Source organism: Melanostigma gelatinosum (genome assembly GCF_949748355.1).
Source record: "Melanostigma gelatinosum genome assembly, chromosome: 8".
Lineage (NCBI taxonomy): Eukaryota > Metazoa > Chordata > Actinopteri > Perciformes > Zoarcidae > Melanostigma > Melanostigma gelatinosum.
Window position 1 is genome coordinate 17,037,417 of NC_136641.1, and position 22,000 is coordinate 17,059,416.

The following is a 22,000-nucleotide window of genomic DNA, read 5'->3' on the forward strand; positions in this document are numbered from 1 at the left end:
TAGACGAATCCGTTATGCTAACAAGTCAAACGATCGCTGCGTGGAAAACAAACCAAGTGAACAGGCTGGTTTGTTTTTAGCAGTGTTTGACCGGGAACTTCCTGTGCGAGCTGACGGAAAACAACCGGACCAAGTGATTTAAAAACTGGCTAACGTTAACTGAGCTATTATCAAACACAATGACAGCGCAATTAACGCCAGCTATAGCTATAAGCACCAATGTGAGGCTTATTTTTTGTAGGATGTGTTAACCGTTCAGAAGCAAAGAATAAGTAGTCAGTAAAGTGGAAACATACCTGTGACGTCATGATAACGACTGTGTGTGTCCGTCGGTCTAGTTGCGAGCACAATAGAGTAGTTAAGGTCCTCTCGTACAAAGTTAACTCAAAATAAACATTACTGCTTCAGCTTCCGGTTTCAACTTAGAAAATAAGATAAAATCCCGGTTGAGCAGTTCCTGGATGAACAAAAACACCGGAATTTAGGAACGAATGTGAAAAAACAATTATGAATAAATGACACGTAGTAATCTAGAAAATAAGACAGTCAACTAGGAACATAGTTCATCATATTAGAACAGTGTATTCATAATAGTCACACTGCCAATACTTTTATTTCCTATGAACGTCACCGCTACAACACCCAACAGGAAGCAATATACTAATTAAATAACTGAGTTTATACGCCCTCTTGCGTTGCAAAACCGTAATATTGAGAGTGTTTCACATTGGGTTTATGCCACGTGCAAAGTTATTGAATTTAGTGTGTGGCATTCACTGTCGAAGCACGGTAATAAAAAGCGTTTTACGAGACGTGATTTAAATTACTTTCTGGTTTGTGTTCATTACATTTTCGTATGTGTAAATGACAACCAGCGCCGCTTGTGTCAGTCAGCTGGAGTAGGTGGGGTCACAAAGAGCCAAGATGGCTGACTTTGAGGAGCCGCTGTCAGATGACGAGAAGGTTTGAAGACTATTTTATTCTTTGCTAAACGCTATTTACTCTCATTTGTAGAGAGCTACGCGTGTTAAATGTGCACAAGTTTTGGAAGGAGTGCCAGTTTTTGTGCACGTATCAAAGTGATGAACTCGTGTTTTTAAAGCTACCACTAGCTAACTAGCCAATGCTATTTAAAGCTCACAGTTGAGCTCGCCGCGAAATCAGAAGCTGGGAGAGTGGTTTAGCCACTGGAAACGCTTTAATGGTTGTAACGTTACCTATATTAATATAAATATAAGTATCCACGCACATTTTCAAAAAGTGTGGTTGCAATGTCCATCTTAGTCTGCAGTAATTACAATGTGTGCTCCGCAGTCTTCTCATGTTAGCTAGCAGTGGCGGCTACCGTTACTTTGGATTTCTGGGTCAAACAGATTCAGTTGCAGCTCAAATACTTGCTAACCACACACGAGCTCGAGGGCAGAATAAGGGTTCCTATAATCTAGATGGAGCCCGATAGTGACACCCTAATCAATTGGAGGCAAAGCACAAATTATTATGACTGGCAGAATTACATTTTACGTGTAACGGTACCATTTAAAACAACAACCGTAATACCAACACACAGGGAGGTTTCAAAGCTAGAAACGAGAGTGGCGACATTCTCCCGATAGAATCGAGAGATGTTTGAGATTAAGGTCTGTTGGCGTTTAACTGGAAAATTGAGGGCACATTGATGGCATGATTTTACAGCGACATGACCCATTCTGTGTTCACAAAGCAGTATCTTGATCAGTATTCCTCTATTTCCTTGCAAATTACAAGAGCTCTTATTATATTACGCATGTCAATTATACTCTCTGAAGTAAACTATTTCCTAAAACATGCTTGCTGCTATTTTTTGTTAAGGTCAAATGACTTTAGTTTTGTAATCAAGATACTAGTCATTCCTAGTAAACCCAAAATATTAAGCTGGGTTCATCATAGGAAAAAGGCTCACTGAAAATGCATCTTAGTATCAGCTATGGCAATATGATAAGGCTACAACTGGATGCCAAATAAAAAAAACACAATTGGTAGTAAATGTTTTACTTTTTTGATGCTAGACCTGTTTGAGTACATGTTTGTTTTTATACTTGAGGAGTGAAAACCCTAATTATTTGTAGCATCTCTTTGAATTGATTATACAGCAAGTCATAGTATCACGATAACTTAATTAATTTGTTGCATTTAATTTGCTTCCATAGGTCCGCATAGCGGCCAACTTTGTGACTCATGCCCCCCCAGGAGAGTTCAACGAGGTCTTCAATGGTAAGAAGTAGCCGAGTATGACAAGATGCACATGACGATAATTCATATTTTAAGAGCAATGCATAGTTTATTTTTGTCTTGCTAGATGTGCGGCTTCTTCTCAATAATGACAATCTGCTCAGGGAGGGGGCCTCGCAGTAAGTAACACTCAGTTTAAGATAAATGTCAGAAATTCAAATTCTCATTATTTACACAATCAAAAACAAAAATGTGTGGTTAATATATTAGACAGCATTATTTTGTGATGTTATAAATGCCCACCGTATCCCACCCATTCTATCTGTCTAGCTCCTTTGCCCAGTACAACATGGATCAGTTCACTCCTGCCAAACTAGAGGGCTACGATGAGCCGGTATGTTTCGTGCTTAAGTCTCTCCTGTTCATCCCAGAAGAGCAAGTGTCAAAGCCAGACCTTTTTCAGTCTTTCCTCTCCCTTATTGATAGGTTCTGATCACAGAGCATGGGGACTTAGGCCAGGGACGTTTCCTGGACCCCCGCAACCATTTGGCGTTCCGCTTTGACCACCTCAGAAAAGAGGTGAGCGACGTGCAGCTGTTTGAAGGAGAGACGGCCCTGAGAAGCTGGAGAGATGCCTGCGATACTTCCCTCAGTGCCTACGTCAAAGAGCACTACCCGACTGGAGTCTGCACGGTAAGCTGCACGACAACTGTGACAAAATAGTCCTCTAAGCAATAGACTACATTTTACCTCTACTGTCTGTGTGTTGCAGGTTTATGGGAAAACAGTTGATGGTCAGCAAACAATCATAGCCTGCATTGAAGGACATCAGTTTCAACCCAAGAACTTCTGGTACAGTCACCTTCCTGCAAAAAAGAGTTATCTGAATATATGTATACGGATATGTTTTTACATAGCTTCATCACAAAGGTTATAAATGACTAGTTTTGCGTATTTTTTTTATTTGTGGTTAAAGTGAAATAATTGGTCTGTCAGTTCTAATAAGCTTCCTGATGCTGCTGTCTGTAACGTTGGGCTCCTCTGCTGTTCTCTAACACAGGAATGGTCGCTGTAGGTCGGAGTGGAAGCTTACCATCGGTCAGTCCACTGCTCAGGTGGTGGGAGTGTTGAAAATCCAGGTGAATTTAATTCAGTGCATTCATCTGCAGAAATGATAAATAATAAAAAAAAAAATTCCAGCCTATTAAAGTTTTTCCTCTGCCTCCAGGTGCACTATTATGAAGATGGGAATGTGCAGCTGGTCAGCCACAAGGAGGTAGAGGAATCAATACCAGTGACTGTAAGTAGAACATGTTATACATGAGCTCTCCTGCAGTCTTTTAAACTGCTCCTATTAAACATTTTGTTGCTCACAAAGTTTGAGACTGGCTGTGTCATCTCTGAGTATGTAGAGGAGGTCCCCCAGCTCGGTAAGAAGGATAAAAAGTGATGATTATGTGTTTTTGAAACAGAACGAAAGCCAGACAACCAAGGAACTTGTCGACATTATTGAGAACGCAGAAAACGATTACCAGGTAAGCAACCTCTTATTGACTACGCGTGTATATACTGTTTAAAATCACAGGCGTTACTTTGATTAAAATGTGCATAAAGAAACATTTTGAGATTAGAAAATGTAAAAATATTTTACTTTATTTTCCCCATTTTTTTGCCTTCAGACTGCAATCAGTGAGAACTACCAGACCATGTCTGACACCACCTTCAAGGCCCTGCGTCGCCAGCTGCCTGTCACACGCACTAAGATCGACTGGAATAAGATCCTCAGTTACAAAATTGGCAAGGAGATGCAGAATGTCTAGTGGAAGGCCAGGGACTTACCAGAGAGTTGCACTCCACTGGGCCCAAGAACCCGCATATACATGCGCAAGGACTAACCAAAGCAAAGCTATGTCAGTATGGGGCAAGGAAGTAATAAAAGTATAACTGAAGATCCGCAGACTATAAGGCACCGATATCCGTCTGCTGTGAGGAAGTCGCGGTTATGAAGATAATCGTGGTTTGGAGAAAGTGGTTTCTTCTCGGTGTGTGTGTGTGTTGTGAAAGAGTTGTGTTGGGTCAGTGTGCAGGGCTGTGCTCAGGACTGCTACATTAAAGAAGCAAATCTCCCTTCTGCTGTATGAGTAATCTTAGACCTCCCGAGATTCAGGTGTCACACTTTTCCTTAATTAGACTCATGCAGGACTGAGATCATGTCACAGTGGAGATCTCAGCACTTACAGTAGAGGACCAGGAAGGCACAAGGCATCTGATGACAGAAATTAAGCACACCATCACATATCAGGGTTTGATTTAGTACAGGGAGATAAGATTTTTTTTGTTCCACTGTAGTTGTCGTGCATGGTAGAATTGTAAACTCGGGACATTGAATAGCAGACATTGTGACTGGTACCAAGCTTAGAGTAATCCTGTAATACTGTCAACTTCATGAACATATAATCTTACTATAGGTTGTCAATTCAAAGTCAAAGTCAAAGTTCACTTTATTGTCAAAGTTTCCACATGTGTTATGCATACAGAAAATTTGCAAGAAACGGCATTTCAAATTTTCTGTATGCATAACACATGTGGAAACTTTGACAATAAAGTGAACTTTGACTTTGACTTTGAACTGACAACCTATAGTAAGATTATATGTTCATGAAGTTGACAGTATTTCAACCTGTTAACATTCATGAGTGGCATGATCCTGTGGCTCTGCTCCTGCACTGTAAACCTGTGTGTCTGTCAGGGCTGAGGGAGTGTTTTCTGTGTGTGTCTCCACCCACGCAAGCAATGACTGAATTAAGATAAAGCAACACAACCTCCATTGCTGTACAGCTTTTCCTTTGTGAAAGGAAAACTCATATTAACCAAGATTTATTTGCCAAAATGTCTTTCCTATGGTAAAGAGCTCCATCCTCCCGTGTATGCAAATTTCTATTTTAATATGCTGGTTTTTGTTGAGTCTTAGAATATTGCACTCTTAACTGTAATGAACTGTGTTGGTCAATGCCAAGTGAATGCAAAGCAGTTGCCATGTAAGGCAAGAGACTATATATACGTTACCTGACTTCTGTAAGGCCATGTCATACTGGTTGTGTTACATAATGTCTAAGTTGGCTGACTCTGGATCAGTTACTTGTTAGCGATACGATGTGCTGTGTTCAACCCTCGCACTATACTACAACTGTGTGCCGATCGGTTATAAAGTGTACGACTGTACTGCCCCATTCTGTTGTAAAATAAATGGATTGAACATCTTGGCTAGATTGTTATTTTACATTCAAAAGATTTCAAGGAAAACATGTTTGTGCCGGTGTGTTGGACAGTATCACTTGAGTAAAGAAGATCCTGCGCACTGCTCTTGTCATACCAATGTTTCGGACCCTCTGGACCGTCGTTGAGTGTTTTACACAATTCATCCGCCCACTACTCAGAGTTTGAGTCGAGTGTAACAAATAGACCATCTGATTTCAGGCAATGTGAAAAAGGAATTATTAACTTATCAATTAACAGTCTAAAATCAAATGAATGCTGCCACAACACAAGTTAAAGACCATATGGGACGTTACTCATTTCGTACCTGAAAAAGAGTAACAATGCTGGGACGGGAAGCTTCCTCTTGGCATACAACAACATGGCACAGCACAACACCGGCATCTCCCCCTCTGACCTCTGCGGGCATGAACAATCAATCACAAGCGTCATCTCTAACAAATAGATTAACTAAGCAGGTAGATATTCTGGTAGTTAACCTTGTTAATGTTGTTTATTTATGTTTTAACTTGTTTCACAAGACTTGTTATGGGACTTTTTACATTCACGGTTATAGCCTATTAATAAATGAATACCCTTTCGTCCCTGAGACTGTTGCCTATTGAATTTGTATCTAGAAGTAATAAAACACTAGATAATCCAGGTGTTCTTGATATGCACATTTATTACAAGAGACTGATGGACATTGCCCCTCACAGATATAAATCCACAGATTTAAATTGATTAGCTACAACTAGTTTCCATAAACTCTTGAGTTTAAAGATTTAAAAAAAAAAAAAATCATGTTAAACCTAAAACAAACAGGTGTAGCACTGTTAGGACAAGACACAACACCATGTAAATGATTTGACAGATACTATAGAAACAGTTACAGTAGCAAGATTCAAACCTTTCGTCCATTGATGGAATATCCCCCAAAGAGTTGTCACATAATCATGACTTAGTCCTTCTTGGTTTGGGTAAAGCAGAAGTTAAACCTCCCTGAATCAAAATAATATAAATTGTTGACAGACAGTATCTTACAGTAATGTTGTACAAAGTGTGCCCCCCCCCCCCCATTTAGGGACAAGATTCAGTGTATTCATGACAAGTGTAAAATAAAAAACAGCACACGCGTGTGTGATGTTCATTCACAGAGAATCAACTGTGAATTCTTCAAACTATTTACAGTATAATAGTGTTTTCATAGACTATCTCAACAGGAAGTGCATACGGATTTATTGGAAAAAACATTTAGAAACTACTCGCTAGTCTTTTGTGAAATGGTGATAGCTACACATTTGCTATACTCTACATCCACGTATTTCAGCCCTTCTACTTGCTGTACAGTGTTGCTTCTGACTAAAGTCTTCTTTTGATTCTAACACGATGCATCATTTGAGCATTAAGGGAAAAGAAAAAGAGTGCTGTACTGTGAAATCTTGTTCAAATGTCTTTCTTCAAAACCAAACAGGTCTTTACGGACATGATTTCTAAATACCCTTAATATGAAGTTAAAGTGTAAAATAACAGAGATATTCATTCTAAAACTTTAAACTTACAACAAAAAAAATCAATATAAAAGAGTAAAGACAGGAATGTTAATAGAAATATTTAAATCAGATTTTTTTTTCAAAATCACAATATACCACCTTATTTATTTCAAATAGTTATTTTCTGATTGTTTCTCAGTTTGTGGTATCGAGGAGACAAACTCTTAGTCCAGCTGTGAAGTGTCTGTCCTACTGATTACGAGTGCTATGAAGTGGGTTTAAGGGCCGGCAACGATAGTGAGTACAGTAGCTGTTGATTCAGGCCTGACTTAGTTCGTTTCTATAATCTGTCCGTTAGCTGCTGGAAGATAAAAGCAGGTCTGGCTCCTTGGCACCTTCCTGCCCACTGTTGCTGTGTCCACAGTTCCCCGTCAGCTCTGGGAAGAGGCTGATCCGAGCAGAGTGACTTGGGGAGCCCGGAGTCGGACTCATGCCGGGCTTCTTGGCAGTTATCGCAGGAGGATGGGCCCTCTCTGAGCGAGGAGTGAGGGGGGAGCGGATGCCCGGTGATAGAGGCCCTGAAGAAGGCGACCGCCCCCCGGGAGGAGTTGCTGCTATGTTGCGGTAGTCTGTACCGAACGGAGAGCTGCTGATTGGTGCCAGCTTGACGCCCGCCTGCTGGCTGGTGAAGCGGGACAGCACCTGAGTGACAGTGTTGCGGGCCAGCTGCTTCGCTGAGCTGTGCTCTAGTGGGGGAGGGACGGAGGAGGTGGTGGGGGAGAGGTCCCTCGGGGAAAGAGGGCCACCAAGCTGCTGCTCCAGCTCAGCCTGGCTCTGGAACTTGTGCCTGGCGGCATGGAATCGCTGGTTGACGCCCGCCTGGTAGGAGAACTGATGGAAGCCCGGGCTGCCCAGACGCTTGGCAAGAACGGGCGAGGAAATGGGCGAAGAGGAGAGGGAAGAGGAGGCCGTGCTGGAGGGAGAGTGAGGATGAGGGTGAGGGTGAAGAGGGGAATGCAAAAGTGCTCCTCCCCCATTCAGTACCACCCCTCCATTTTCTGGTCCTCTCCCCTCCTGTGTTGGTTCTGACTCTTTATGAGTGTGATGGCCATTGACCTTTGGTGGTGAGGAGGATTTAGGGGCGACAGTTATCTTTCCATCTGGCTCAGTCTGCACAGGGGTGGACCCCACCACGGAAAGTGTTTCTTTCCCCGCTGTCACAGCCTCCTTTACCACTTCTTTACCCCCTCCAGTTTCAGCCAGCCTCTTCCTCAGCAGCTCCAGCTGCCTCTCAAGCTCCCTACTCCTCTCCTCCTCTTTGCTGAGCCTGCCTTTCATCTGCTCTCTTTCTGTGTCAAACTCAGCCAGTTCCCTTTCAGACCTCACCTCTAGCTGGGCCGCCCTGCTCTTCTCGTCTTCAAGAACCCCCCGGAGCTTCTCCAGGGCACTGGTCTCCTCTTGGAGCAGAGTGCGGAGTTGGGAGGCCTTGTGAGCCTCCTCTTGCGCCTGGCTGCTGGCTTTCTGGAGCTCCAGAGTCAGGTTTGATGAGAGCTGTTGCTGCTGGGACAGTGACTCCTCCACCTGGCTCACTGCCTGCGCTTGCTCCTTCTCTAACTTCCGCACTGTTGCACGCTCCACTTCCAACTAAAAAGGGAGGGAGAGCGATACAAGATAAGCGTCAAGGCGAGGCAGCATTTCCACGTTTGACCACAAGGAGGCAAAAGAACACTGCTTACATTAGATCCAACACAGGATGAGAAACAGCACCATAGAAAACATAATTGTTGTTTTGCTTCAAAATGGGGTTTTTTTCGGGATATGTATTTTTGCACTAAACCCATTATAACCTGCAACTGTATTTTTTTAAGTAATGTGTTATATCCTATTGTTTATTTTAAAAAATGTTTGCCAATGGCATTCATGACACTCGTGACGATGTCATTTCATTAAATTCGCTCAATTCCTGTTTTTCTCCCAGTTTTCACAGAGTGTCTCCATCTTTGCCGGTCAGCTAAATGAACTACATTTAAATAAGGTCCACTTGAATGACACAGAATGAGCAAAGGGGATGAAGACATGTCTGTATGTGTCGTTACAGGGTCAGGCGAGACGGAGGAAGAAGCTGCTGTTCATGTTTTTGCCCTTTAAATAATAATTTGCTGGTTTGTGGAAAGTTCAGATTGCCATTACGTCTTTACTCGCTGACTAGGCAACTCAAAACCTTTGATGAGTTAAAGAAGGAAATGGGAGGTGATAAAGTACAACCTAGTGCATATGATTCCTGTACAAAAACAACACAGGCAGGAAAGCCTGAGGAGGCCTGGGAGACACTCAGGAAACCTCCCTAAGCCATAAGGACGTTGTCTAAAGTTTGTATAGTGACTGATTGTGTGCTCACAGTGTGTGTGCGCCAGATGATCTTGCATCAGACATGGACATTCATTATCTCAGGTTTCCTGAGGCCATAAAGCCACATGGCTGCTGGACAACTAAACAATGGCCTCTTCCTCCTCCGTTTCCTGTGGAACAGCCCGGTGCTTGTGCATACGAGTGCTTGTGTTTGTCTGCACTTGAACAGGCCGAGGCCTGTCCGCCCGACTGGGTTACACAATAGAACTGCAACGATGCTTCCCTGCTCAGTCGCTTGGTTTTAAATCACAGCTGCCACACCGAAGAGGGACACGGTGCACACAGGCGGAGGAGAGGCATCGTCTATCTTTACAAAACATACAAATACATACACGCATATTGCAACAGTACATCAGCCGTACCTGTTGCAGCAGTTTGTCCCTTTCTGTCTGCAGCATGAAGGTGAAATCATCACTCTGCGCAGACTCCTGAGCACGCCGTCGTTTCTCCTCCTCCAGATCAGCTATCATCTATCAAACAATCAAACAATGAAATCACTTGACATGCAGACAGGGTTCTTGTTACAGGATTCAGTGCATTCATTTGAAAACATTCTCAACGTGTGACACTTGGGTTACTTGGGTTGTTGCCACATTGTCCAGACACTGAAGTGAAGAGGAGTGAGTGTGTGTGTGTGCATTACTTACCCTCCCGTGTCTGCTCTCAGTAGCAGCCAGCTGTCCAATCATCCTCTCCTGCATCCTCTTGCAGTGAGACATGACCAGTTTAAGCACTGCCAGCGGGTTCGGTCCCACCGCCCGGGCCTGCTGGTGTGTACGAGACTGGGTGAGCGTGTTCTGGCGCTCTGAGGACTCGCTGTCCCGCTGCAGGGCCAGGAAGGGATCGCTGAGGTCGTACTCGCCATAACGCTCCTGGACGAAAGCATCTCTGTGCTGAGCCTAGAGACACACAAACATACAGCACACACGTGTAATTGTACTGTTGGGCTGTTCCTTTAACAGCAGATGAATCCACCTGTGGCCTACAGGAGGAAAAAAACGAAGCTGTCCATGTAAATGTTCAGTCCTGACACAGCAGAAGAAGAAAAAGAACCAATGTGTCGGTGTATGGCAGAACATGGATCTGATAGGATGAGGTTTTCTTTCCACACTGCAGCACAGGAAAAAATGTGTTGTGAGATAACAAGAGGCCCAACTGCCAGTGCCAAGAAAACACCACGTAGGCTAACGCATCGCAAACAGAACAGAAGACTGACTCTTCGGTAATACCTTTATGTATCATATCACTGTCGAACATAAGACTCGTGAGTAAGTGTGTGCAGGAAATCTGTGTGGAACGATGTTATTGTCAGTGTGAGCAAAGCAGACGGTCGTTCCTCCCAACACAAACACAAAGAGGTGAAGCGCGGCTGTCCAACCCCCACCAGGGGCAGATGTTAACTCCTCCCCAGGGATGCAGGGGTGACGGACCGGGTCCATGAGATCAGACACAAAACGCAGAGCTGTTTCTAATGAAGAAGCTATATCATACCTCAGCGAAAAGCGGAATAATTGAATAAAGAAAACGGATAGCACACTTGTTACGGGTAAAAATGAAATCCTGAGCGCAATCAACTACTTTCTATTTACCATAGCCTACTCAGGCGTGTTTGAGAGAAGCAGGCTGGAATGACAAATGAAGTGACACGTGATCGGGCCTCGTTGACCTCACAGCGGGACACAATGATATATCATCCGGATGTCTCATTTACTACATACAGTGAGTAGGTTAGAGTTCTGAAGGCCTACAGCGTCAGCTGGCGGGGCTAGTGACGTAAGCACAAGACACCCCCGGTCCTCCGGCCCCCTTCCTCTCCCTGCCCAAACACAAATTCCTTTTTTTGCACTGAATTCCTCTGCTTGTTCATTTCTCAGAAAATGCCTCTCTCTACTTCCGTCTCTCTGCCAGCGTCGTTTCTCTCACACGCTCCCAGACTGGGGCAGCGCGCGCACACACACACACACACACACACACACACACACACACACACACACACACACACACACACACACACACACACACACACACACACACACACACACACACACACACACACACACACACACACACACACACACACACACACACACACAGAGGACATCAGTAAAGAGGCAGTATTTGAGGCTGAACAAAGAATGTGACCCTCAGTGAAGAGATTACAGGACTTGGACAAAGACACTGTCTCAATGCCTTCAGTTTTACGCGTTGTCTCCATGTCTGAAAGGGTACGAGTGTGTATGTGTGTGTGTGTATTTTCCTCCATTTTGGTGATAATAAATGTGTATGTGTGTGTGAGCCATTTGCATGTTTGCCTGTGGCTGTGTTTTTGTGCTGGGCTTTGGACGAAAGCTGTAAAGCTTCTTCATCTAGCAGGAGACAAAACTGCAGCTTAATGAGTTAAATAACTGCTTAAATACACCATTAAGGGTCAGGCTGTGATTGGATTGTGTGCGTGTGTGTGTGTGTGTGTGTGTGTAGCAGTCCTAGCCTAGAGTCTGGTTTTTCTTGGGATACTTCTGATCATAATGACAGAGTGTGCTTTCTTCTATAACAGGGCACAACAAGCAAACCCTCTCTGCTGCAAAGCTCTCATTTCTGCCCAGCTACTGATGACAAATGTCTCTACAAGAGAGAATATATTATATGCTATTCATTCACCAATTCATTGTCAAGAATTCTGGTTTTTGAATTTGCATCAAGTATATAACAATTCCTCTACGATTCCGCGCAGTGTTGTAGCTATAAACGCGTGTGTTACAGCTTGTTCTAGCATTGCCTTCTCCAACAGGTTCTATCCTCTAATGCGTTCCCGCAGCTGTGCCGAGGTGTGAAAGACAATCTGATGCTTTTCACCTGGGAAGATTCTGTCAGTCGGTTCCCTACAGCCTCAGGCCACAATCATGCCCTTGTGTGACGCTGAAGAGAGCCAGGGAGTCCTGTTTCCTGAGAGAGCCTCTGCAATGACTGTCACACAATGAAGTCAGCAGCTCTGACTGCTATCGGGTGCACGTCTCCTGTTACACATGAACAGTTTAGCCTTTAAGCTAACTGCTAAATAGTACTGTGGATGAAAGAAAAAAACTGAATTGCTGTCAAAATGAGCAGGAATGCATATGCATGCACATATCTATATGCGTGTGCGTGAGCTGGCATGTGTTTGCACACCGTGCTGCACAAGGTTCTGAGCATAACCGTCTGTTTCCGGGGTAACATTTCAAGTCCAGCAGCTTTGCAGTGGGGGGTTATGGGAAAAGAATGCGTTCCTGGTGAATTAGTCTGCTAGTCAGAAGAACAGTTAGGACACACAGAGACAAAGGGACAGCAGGACCAGACCTGTCAGATATGAAAAGCTTCTTTCGTGGAACTTTAGGAGCACCGTGCAAGCGCCTTTGCAACAAGAGGACAGAGGACCATGCAGAATAAACGAGTAGATGAGGTTGTAGTTCCATTCAGTCATTTCAAACCAAAAACAGGAGTTTATAAATCGAGACTTTTGATCATAAACCTGCTGCGCAAGAGAAGCACGGTGTGGGGTAATGCTCTAAGCGTAGAATAGGAGACGGGCTACAATGAGAAGCAAAGAAAAACAGAAGACAGTCTGTCAGCTGCAGACCATCCTCTTCAGATTGATGTCTCTGGCTTCAGGGTTTCCTTGGATGAGGAAGTCAGTAGTGCCGTTTTTCTTCCCGGGGAGTGGACACAACTACTCTGCTCTACTTAAAAGTGGAAAAGAACAAATAGTCAATGGACCGCTCGTCAGCCTGAATAGCAGGCCTTGGCAGTTGAGAAGTATCAATCCACCGGCTGTCACATCTCATTGAACAGAGCTGGTGAGGCTGCAAACTCAAACAGACACAAAGGGCTCTGACCCATTTTGTTGGTCATTTCAGAACAGTCTTCTGGGGAAATGAGAAAGTGAGACAATGTCTTTGACTGCAAAAAGAAGAAACGCCTCTGCTTCTAGTGCGTTACCGACCCAACAGTACACACGCCTTAGTTTGGCTGAGCACTCGATAGGGAGGTTGTGGTGACAGTCTGGTGCTGGGGACTAATGACTAGCTAACCAGCCACTAGGGACAGTTATCATCATTATCTACACAACTTACAGGATACGATCGTGTAGTGTTTACTTGGGAGAGCCAACATTGCGATTGTACCCACTTTAAGCTGCATTTGTTGATTTTTGGCAAACTGTCCAAGAAGCTAAAAGACAAATGTGTGACAATGGTCGGCTGTAAAAATCAAAATAATCATCTAAAGGAGGCTGGACGATTAAAGAGAAGCTCTGTAGTGCTATAGAGTTGGATCATCATAATACTCTGTGGTTCCCACACTACAAATGACATCATTTAAAAGTAATAGATAGTGGAGGCTTGTGTCCTGACATCTCTTCAGATAAACATGTACTCTCATTGACCGACAGCCAGGATGAGAGCAGTTACTTTGGTCCTTAACGGGCCAGGTGTACCATCGTACTGACAATATAGCAGCAGCTGGTTTAGGCCCTCATCTGCATTTACTGAGAACTCACTGAGATTGTACAGAATCAGTATCGGGAAAAAATGTATAACTGGTGAGTGCCATTTCTGCATCATTCATTTCTCAAATGTGTACATTTAAAATACCGTCCGGGAAGTTCACTCAAAGCGAACACTGGTTTTAAATTACGTGGCAAGCCATACCAGTCTCATAGTGTCTCATGCAGACGGTGCAGAGACAAGAAAATAGAAGAGAGTGAGAAAGAGTGAGCAAGAGAGCCAAATGAGATTGTAAGTGCAGACTTTTTTTGAAGTGTAAGCTAAGGTGTGTGCTGGAGGATTAAGCGGTGTCCTCCACACCTCTCACCCACACATTAAAGATGGCAATAAAATAACGGCAAACAAAACCTCGCCTAACTTTAGGGGCCGTGCAACGAGACAACTTCCAAGTAATGTTTAACTCCCTCGGTCGCTATCATCAGTGGTTAGTGAGGAAACATGGGAGCAGGTGATCTCAGCCATCAGGCAATGCTTTTGGAGAAGCATGACATATCATTAGGTGGAACAAGGAAGTGCTCCGGTATTTCTTGAAACATAGTCAGAAATGACATTTGTCACTGATGCAGACACAGGCACAAACGGCATTGAAAGAGCATTTATTTTTCTTATCTCAGACTGACCTCCTGTATCACTAATCTATTTGTAGCAGGCAAATACTCAGTGCTGTTCAGTGCAAATACCAGCGAAGGGTGGAACTTATTACCACGACAGATACGATCCATTATTTTCGAGCTGGGTCTCGGGATAAGAGAGGCTGCCATATAAGGACATCCTGAGGAAAACAGTACCTGACCCGTGTCGCTCACATGGAGTAAACATTGCTGTGAGTTGGGCACTTTGATGTCATCTCAGAATTGTCCGGTCAGCGAGCTTTACTCTCCTGAGCCTCGGGCTCAGGATGTTATTATCGAAGCGCTTCACTGACATCATAGACCAGAGTGCATTACACTGTTCCATTAGGTATTTCCTTGCTTTTAAGGGAACCCTCCTCATGTCCAAATTTGGCAGTGATTCTTGTAGGAGGAACACAATATACAATCTTATCTGAACAGCCCATTCTAGCCGGGCCCGATTGTTTTAGGGAATCGGGAAAACACGTCAGCCTGCAAAAATAGACATAGCCTTTTAGGATTACAGGATATGACATCATAGGGAACACACAAACAGGACCTGCTGAGCATGACTACAACATTTTATCCACAGCGACCATCTGATGTTCTGGGTGAGCAAAGTTCAACCCATTGCCAAGCAGCGATATTTGTGTCGCAAAAACAACAGGTTCAAAGCAGACCTGAGACATATTTGTACATCAGCGTCGGACGTGTGTTTCCCACTGTGTTCACTCGTTTACTTGGTGTCCCGAAAGCAGCGCAACAACGATTGAGGAAGGACTGACTTTCAAGAGTGAGAACTTGCTTTCCGCTGGATTTATGCCATGTACGCCTGACAGAGAGAAGATAATAGTGGCATTAGTTCCAGAATAGATATAGACAATCATCAACTCAAAAGATACGCCACTCCTGTTGGAATGCAGAACCTGTTTCGGGTGTCGTGTTCTCAGGAATGTTCAGCTCTAATAAATCCGCTTCTCTGTCTCCCTAGTGATGAGAACTAAAAACAGTAAAGTGAAGACTCTGTAGAGACAAGTCCCAAGGGTGACGACGCCATCTTATTAGTAAGCAAACACTGAGACAGTTCCAAGTTTCTAGGGGGGTTTCGGGTGAAGGAAGGGTTAAAAAGGCCCCTGAATGCGAATGTCCCAAGCAATCTACAAGCAACCCAAGTACTTGTACTGACAACACCGAGGGGAGAGCTCTAGTTGGAGAGAAAACACGGTGGCATGTCACGATCCAGGAAGAAATCCCAGAGGGGAAATGACAAACAGAAAGGACAGAGTTAGGGCTGGGCGATAAATCGATTTAATCGATTAATTCGAATGTGTGCTTTAAGGCGATGTGTTTTATTGAAAATCGAGAAAATCGCCCCCACCCCTCCCCCCGTTGGGTTCCCGTAGTTGAGTGCGCGCGCATTGTTTACAAACGAAAACAATGGCGGCCAGCAGTGAAGCTCTCGTTCTTAAGAGAGGGAAGAATGTGTCTTCGGTGGTCTGGAAATGGTTCGGGTTCGTGTCATCTGACACAGAACAAACAGCCTCAAACAGAGGCATGCCGCCGAGTGGGAGAAGTGTTGCGGAGGAGGGAGCAGGACCGCGGGAGCACAAGCGACGCTGTCTTCCTGGCAAAAAATATTTAGAAAAAACATGCACTACTGTTTAATACTGTTGGTTATGTTGTGAATGCACTTGATTTTGTTTACATGCACTTATTTACTGTGCACAATATGTTATGTTGATGTTAGATCAGATGTTGGACTTTTGAAAATGTGAATGGTAAAGGGTCACATACATTTTATTTCATGCTGTGTTTGTATCAGTGTATTCAGTTAGAAAAGCTTACTGTCAAAAGTTACATTTGCACAGTTGTTTACAATGGAAGGCTACTATTTAATGCCATTTAATGTTATCTTTAATTTAATTTTATATTTAAATGATTCAGGCAAACAAAAGAGTGACCAAATACTTTTTGTATACTACAGGCACCTTTCTACAATGTTCAGGTTTTGTTTGCACTTTATTTTTATCAACCTACGAGGGAAAATCATCACAAAATAAAATAAAAAATTGTTTTCAACAGCTTCTGTCATCTGCAAAAATTTGTGGGGGGAAAAATCGATTTAAATCGTGAATCGGATTTTTTGTAAAAAAATCGGAGATTTTATTTTTAGGCCATATCGCCCAGCCCTAGACAGAGTGTACAAACAGACCTCTCGGGTGCAAAATCAATGCACAGACACAGCGCTCAATAAAGGACACATTAGCCTGTCATCAAACCCTAACACCCCCCCCCCCCTCTGCGGTCACGTGTCTACACACAATCTGCCCGAACCTGAACCAGTCAGTGAAAAATGGTGTACAGGCCCCCAGTGGTAACAAGGGAAGTCTGTGATTTGAGCCTACAACTCTGTACATCCTCTCCACAGTAAACACTGCAGCCTCTAACTGGCCCACCAGAGACCATCGTGTGTCTGTGTGTGTGTGTGTGGGCAGATAAGACATGGGTCATGGTCAAACATTAAAGACCCCCCCCCCCCCCATAATGTTGCTGTGTGTGTGTGTGAGGATGAGAGAAGGAGGAAAGGAGGGGGAAAAGCAGTTAAAGATACGGAAAGAGAAATGAGTAGAGACAGCCAGGCTGAGGTCACATTTGTCCTGAGGGGAATGACGTGTGCGTTGAGTTTTTCGGCAAACCCTGCCTTTCATCAGATCTTTAAAAACTGCAGTGACAGATGCTTCTGAGCCGGTGCGGTTAGATCAGTTTCCCCTCAGGCCCTGGCAATGAAACTCTCCCATGATGACAGCCTCGTTTGCATGCAAGATACACTTCATTATCAAGGCCTGTCCATTAGAACAAGGCAGGAGTCGTTGCTACTTGTCCTTATCACAACTTCAATCACTATTTCAGACAATGAGTCAAGCATTCAGGGCGTAAGCAGCTTCACCCTAAGCATGGAGCAGCTGCTGCGGCCATGAGTCTCGACTAAAACATTGCCAGGCATTGTAGCCGAGGGTAAGCTCTGCTCTTTCACTTGAATATGAACGACTGCGTCACACAAAACTGAGGATTTAAGGTTGTTGCTGCATAATGCCTGAGGTACTGTGTGGACAATGTGCACTCAAACTGTGGACAATGTCCCTCAAAACATTCAGAAGTGGTCTAAGATGCACAGATGCCTTGAAAGACTGCCTCTCTGTCATCGCCGTAGTCTGTCTTTAGGGTTCGAAAGACAGTTGGATACAGCTGATTTGCGAGTGCCAAACAACTCTCACAAGGTTTGCGGTATGCACCCCAGGCAAGGTGCCAAACAGCCACCAACGCCTTCACTTTGGCCGAGGGCAAATTTTTGTTTCGATTCAGCGACAACGGGAGTTTTCCCAGATCAAAACAAATAGTTACTAAAGACACATTTGACACAGATCAGGTATGAACTGGAGTAAGTCTGAACTAACGCCAGGACACAATGTCGACATATCCAGGTCTGAATAGTGCCTGAATGGAAATAAACACAGATTTCAACTGGTCTGACCAGCAATAATGTGTGCTCTGGTGGAATAAAAGGCCTGGGAAACCAGAATGACTCCTGCGCCATTGTCTTTACGAGCTCTGTTTCCTTAGCTTCCTGTTTACACATCCCCTCCCTGCTAGCGCACATTCTTTTTGGGGGGGTGTCATGCTGAAACCGGTCAATTTTAGTGTCCAAGGATGTCTTCAGTAAAGACAGAGAAAAGAGTTGTATTTGATGGGTAGCTGTGATGGCTATAATCCTACTTATAGTTGTTGTTATTGTGTATGCTGCTACATGTACGTGAGGTGTTCTCAGTCTACGGGGGGGATTTGTGTGCATCAGACGTAGTGGCTAACTCACCCTGAGGGCATGTATGACCACATCCTGGGCCTCCAGCTCTCCTTCCAGGACACTGAGGAGAGTCAGCAGCTCTGCTCTGCTTAGAGCCTCCACATTCATCTTCTCATCCTGAGGAGACAGAGGGAGCGTTAAAGAGATACAAGAAGCAAATAAACACAAAACGCAATCAGGAGGATTTAGCGAATCAATGAATAAAAGCGGTCCAGGTGTGAGAACATGTGTTCTTTCGTGTAGCATATTGGCACTTAGTAGTAGATTATCGGAGTGCATTTATGGGACTCGGGGTCCCATCTCACTGGGTTGTGCTCAGGGTTATAAACAGGAAGTCATTAGCATATCTGCATGTTAAGTTGCTGAAGGGACTGATGACAGTTGTTATCCCTATTGCGTTCCCACTGCGAAGATTCAGTGGGTTTCCAAATACCAACAGGGTTAGACAAGCGTGATTGATTGAAACGTGTTATTTGGCACACACTTTGAAGGTATTAGCCATCCCGCACTCCATCCTGTGATTCATCCGCTAGGTCCAGTCATAGTCATAGGGTCCAGACATAACACACTTCACACAGCAGACATCATCCTTAAAATCAAGAGAAAGACAAAACACAGCTGACTTCATCTTGGGTAACGTCGCTTTCGTGTTATTTACAGTGCCTTGTAATGCTGCGGCCGCTCCATAGGTTGTTAATTATGTGTGCGACGAGGATATGTGCAAGCTGGGAGGTCAGATAACAGCAGCTATAATGATCAGCCTGTCTCTTACACCTGATGTTCTTCTCTCTTTGTCACACACACCATGAATAAATAAAACAGACGCAGGATGCTTTGAAGGGTCACCTGTGCAAGATTAAAATCCACATTAAAGTTGGTAAGGTGTTGGGCTGCCAGAACAACCACAGGGTGATGCTGCGAATCACAAGGGTCCCAAATATACAGTATAGGTGTTCAATTGAGATTCGACGTGAATCTGATTCTTATCGTTTTCCTGCTCGCCAAAGCATTCAGTGACACCTCGTGTTCCAAAGAATCTACATTTGTCATGTTTTTCCTCACATTTCTTGATGCATTTGTCATCCGTCTGTATTAATACTAAAAGCAACCGTCCTCATCTTCACTTTAAAACTAACCTCTCCTCTTCTCTGGCAGCAAATGTTGAATCTCAAGTGAAGGCTACAGTTTACTTTCTTGCGGCAGCGCCCAAATTCTTCGGTGCATTCTGCGGCTCACCACACATTCACAGCAAAGCAACAAAGTGTGTGTGCAGCACTGGCTACTCACTTATAGTCTCACACACACACACACACACACTCACACGCGCTGATGTAAGTTAGCTTGGATATTAGTGTGTTTGAGCTGTTGGCTGTAAATGTAGGCAAATCTCTCTCTCGCTCTAAATGTGTCACCCGATATCTGTAAATTATCTTCCATGGAAAATCCTTCCAACATTCCAGGGATGCCCACACCACAGGAAGCATCACTCCAGAGTCAATCCTTGAATCCCACTCTGTAGCCCGCCTTTTAAAAGGCAGAGTTGCACTTTGACTTTAATATGGACACCCTGCCAATGTACCAGTGTTGTCACGAGATGGTACAGCCATGCAGATCAGCCAATGATGATGAAGGCACATCTACAAGTCAATATAAAAGGCAGAACAGTGGACAACAGTCTCATGCGTAAGTGTGCGTTCACACACTGCAGTTCACGGCTTTACAAACACCTCTCAAACAAAGCCTGGGTTCAACCTTACTCATCCTAGCTGTGTAACCAGGCAGGGTCTGTGCTGGGACCGCTCAGTGTGTTCAAAGCACTACATGATGGCAGCGGTTGCTCAGGATCCACCTGCCCCGTGGGCCTTTTGTCTGACACAAGGGACTATGTCATTATTGTCCGTGTTGGCAACATTCACTTCAATTGCTCAAGTGTCACGGACATCACACAAACACCAAACTAGCCATCATATATAGATTCCCTGGAGTGATAATGGCAAAATCAATAGTGCATCAATATCGCTGAAGTAAACACACCCATTAGCCCGAACACTAACTCAACATAAGACCCATGGTCCTCCGCGGCTGTTACTCTGTTTAATATCTTTCTAAATAATATTTCAGCATTATTAGTAAGCACAAAGTCCTACCTGGTTTGCGGCTGTGAAGTTTCACTTAGGCTAATGTGAAAGAGCAAAGCCGCATCCAGAACGAGCAAGTCGGGTCAGAAACCTGTCTATGGACTTTTGCATTTTCTTACTAAAAAGCCTGACTAAGTTGGAGGCTTAATTTCTGGAAGCCATGAAGCCAAATATTCCCACAACCTTCCGTGTAAAACATACCTTCATGCGCCCCGCTCAGCCCGCATTAATTGTTCTCCAAATCCAAAAAGGAGGCTCCCCGACAGCATGAATCAAAGCGGTTCACTGTCATCAACGAGGCCGAACAACAGACGGTCAGTGACGACGCCGCCAGCCAATCAAAGGGGCGTAGTGTTACAATCTGGCCAATGGCTCGCAGGCTTTCCGCTAGGGGGCGTTCCGGGCTCTGTGGGATAAACCTCTTTGTTTCGGACGTCCAGTGTTGATTTCCACCCATTATTTGTCAGGCAGCGTGAATTGTTTGAATTGATAACAGATTTGGTAAAATGATGGCACACTATAGTTGCATGTTTACTTCACGTTACAATACTAGCATCTAAACTTGAAGTGAGTGCACTTCAACTGTGGATTATTTGTAGCCTAACCTAGAACACACATGCATTTTGAATTCGATTGAAATGATTGCAAAGTTTGCTCCTGCACAGACAGACAATCCGTACATTTACCACGAGAACTCATAGAGCCGGTTATTTCTCAAAGATCCCCCTCGAGAATTGCCGCCTCGTGGGGGAGAGCGCTTGCATCGTCTCTCACTGTGTTGCATCGCCCCCTAACGGCCAATTAGCAGTATCGCAACATAATGTGCCTTATTTCAAACCTGCCACATTTTGAGATCATGATTTAAAATAGCAAAGCAGGAAGTTCTGGTGTTGTCACATGATATGGGTGTGTGAGGTCATGGTGCCATTCAGCACCTTGAAGCAATGTGCTAACATTTAAAAGTTGTTCAGTGGAATAGAGGGTTGGCATTGAACAGTCCAGTCTTGTTCTTTACATCCCCTTCTTTTGTTTCTCTACCTTTTATTTTAGACTCGGTCTTATTGAAAAGCATGTACAGAAACATGATCTTTGAGGCGTTTTAGTTAGAAGATCTGTTCCTGTTGTTGCTGAAAGACAAAGATTGTATCACCATACAAGCCTGCATGTCTTTCTCACCTCTGTACACACCAGACTGAAAGTCCTGAATTCAAAATGCTACTTCAGTAAAAGTGTTATTCTGCTAAACTGTCGAAAGAAACTATGTACCTTGACATAAGTACAAGTAATTTAGTTACTTTTCACAACTGCTATTACATTTTCAAACTAAGGAAAACTTGTTTGCCTAAAATGACAGATTACTAAATGAGATACATTTTAAGGATCACCCTTTTCAAAACTGTGACAAAGCAGCGAGACCACGCAGACCAAAGTGTGAGCACTTTTATTAGGCAAATAGAAAACAAAGTCACAAATGAGATTGCAAGAA

General features: G+C 44.0%; 2 protein-coding genes across 2 annotated transcripts; one reads left to right on the top strand and one right to left on the bottom strand.

Annotated features, from left to right (window-relative positions):
• Positions 1 to 874: 874 nt before the first annotated feature.
• On the top strand, positions 875 to 5,468 carry LOC306780577 (F-actin-capping protein subunit alpha-1-like). Its single transcript, XM_079273004.1, has 10 exons — positions 875 to 963; positions 2,187 to 2,250; positions 2,336 to 2,387; positions 2,539 to 2,602; positions 2,695 to 2,901; positions 2,981 to 3,060; positions 3,269 to 3,347; positions 3,437 to 3,508; positions 3,681 to 3,743; positions 3,888 to 5,468. The coding sequence occupies exons 1-10, from the start codon at positions 925 to 927 to the stop codon at positions 4,026 to 4,028; spliced, it is 861 nt and encodes a 286-aa protein (XP_079129130.1). The 5' UTR covers positions 875 to 924; the 3' UTR covers positions 4,029 to 5,468.
• Positions 5,469 to 6,021: 553 nt separating this feature from the next.
• LOC306780860 (CTTNBP2 N-terminal-like protein) lies at positions 6,022 to 20,792 on the bottom strand. Its single transcript, XM_079273363.1, has 5 exons — positions 20,716 to 20,792; positions 18,386 to 18,493; positions 10,013 to 10,264; positions 9,728 to 9,835; positions 6,022 to 8,600 (listed from the first exon to the last, which is right to left on the bottom strand). The coding sequence occupies exons 1-5, from the start codon at positions 20,719 to 20,721 to the stop codon at positions 7,311 to 7,313; spliced, it is 1,764 nt and encodes a 587-aa protein (XP_079129489.1). The 5' UTR covers positions 20,722 to 20,792; the 3' UTR covers positions 6,022 to 7,310.
• Positions 20,793 to 22,000: the final 1,208 nt, after the last annotated feature.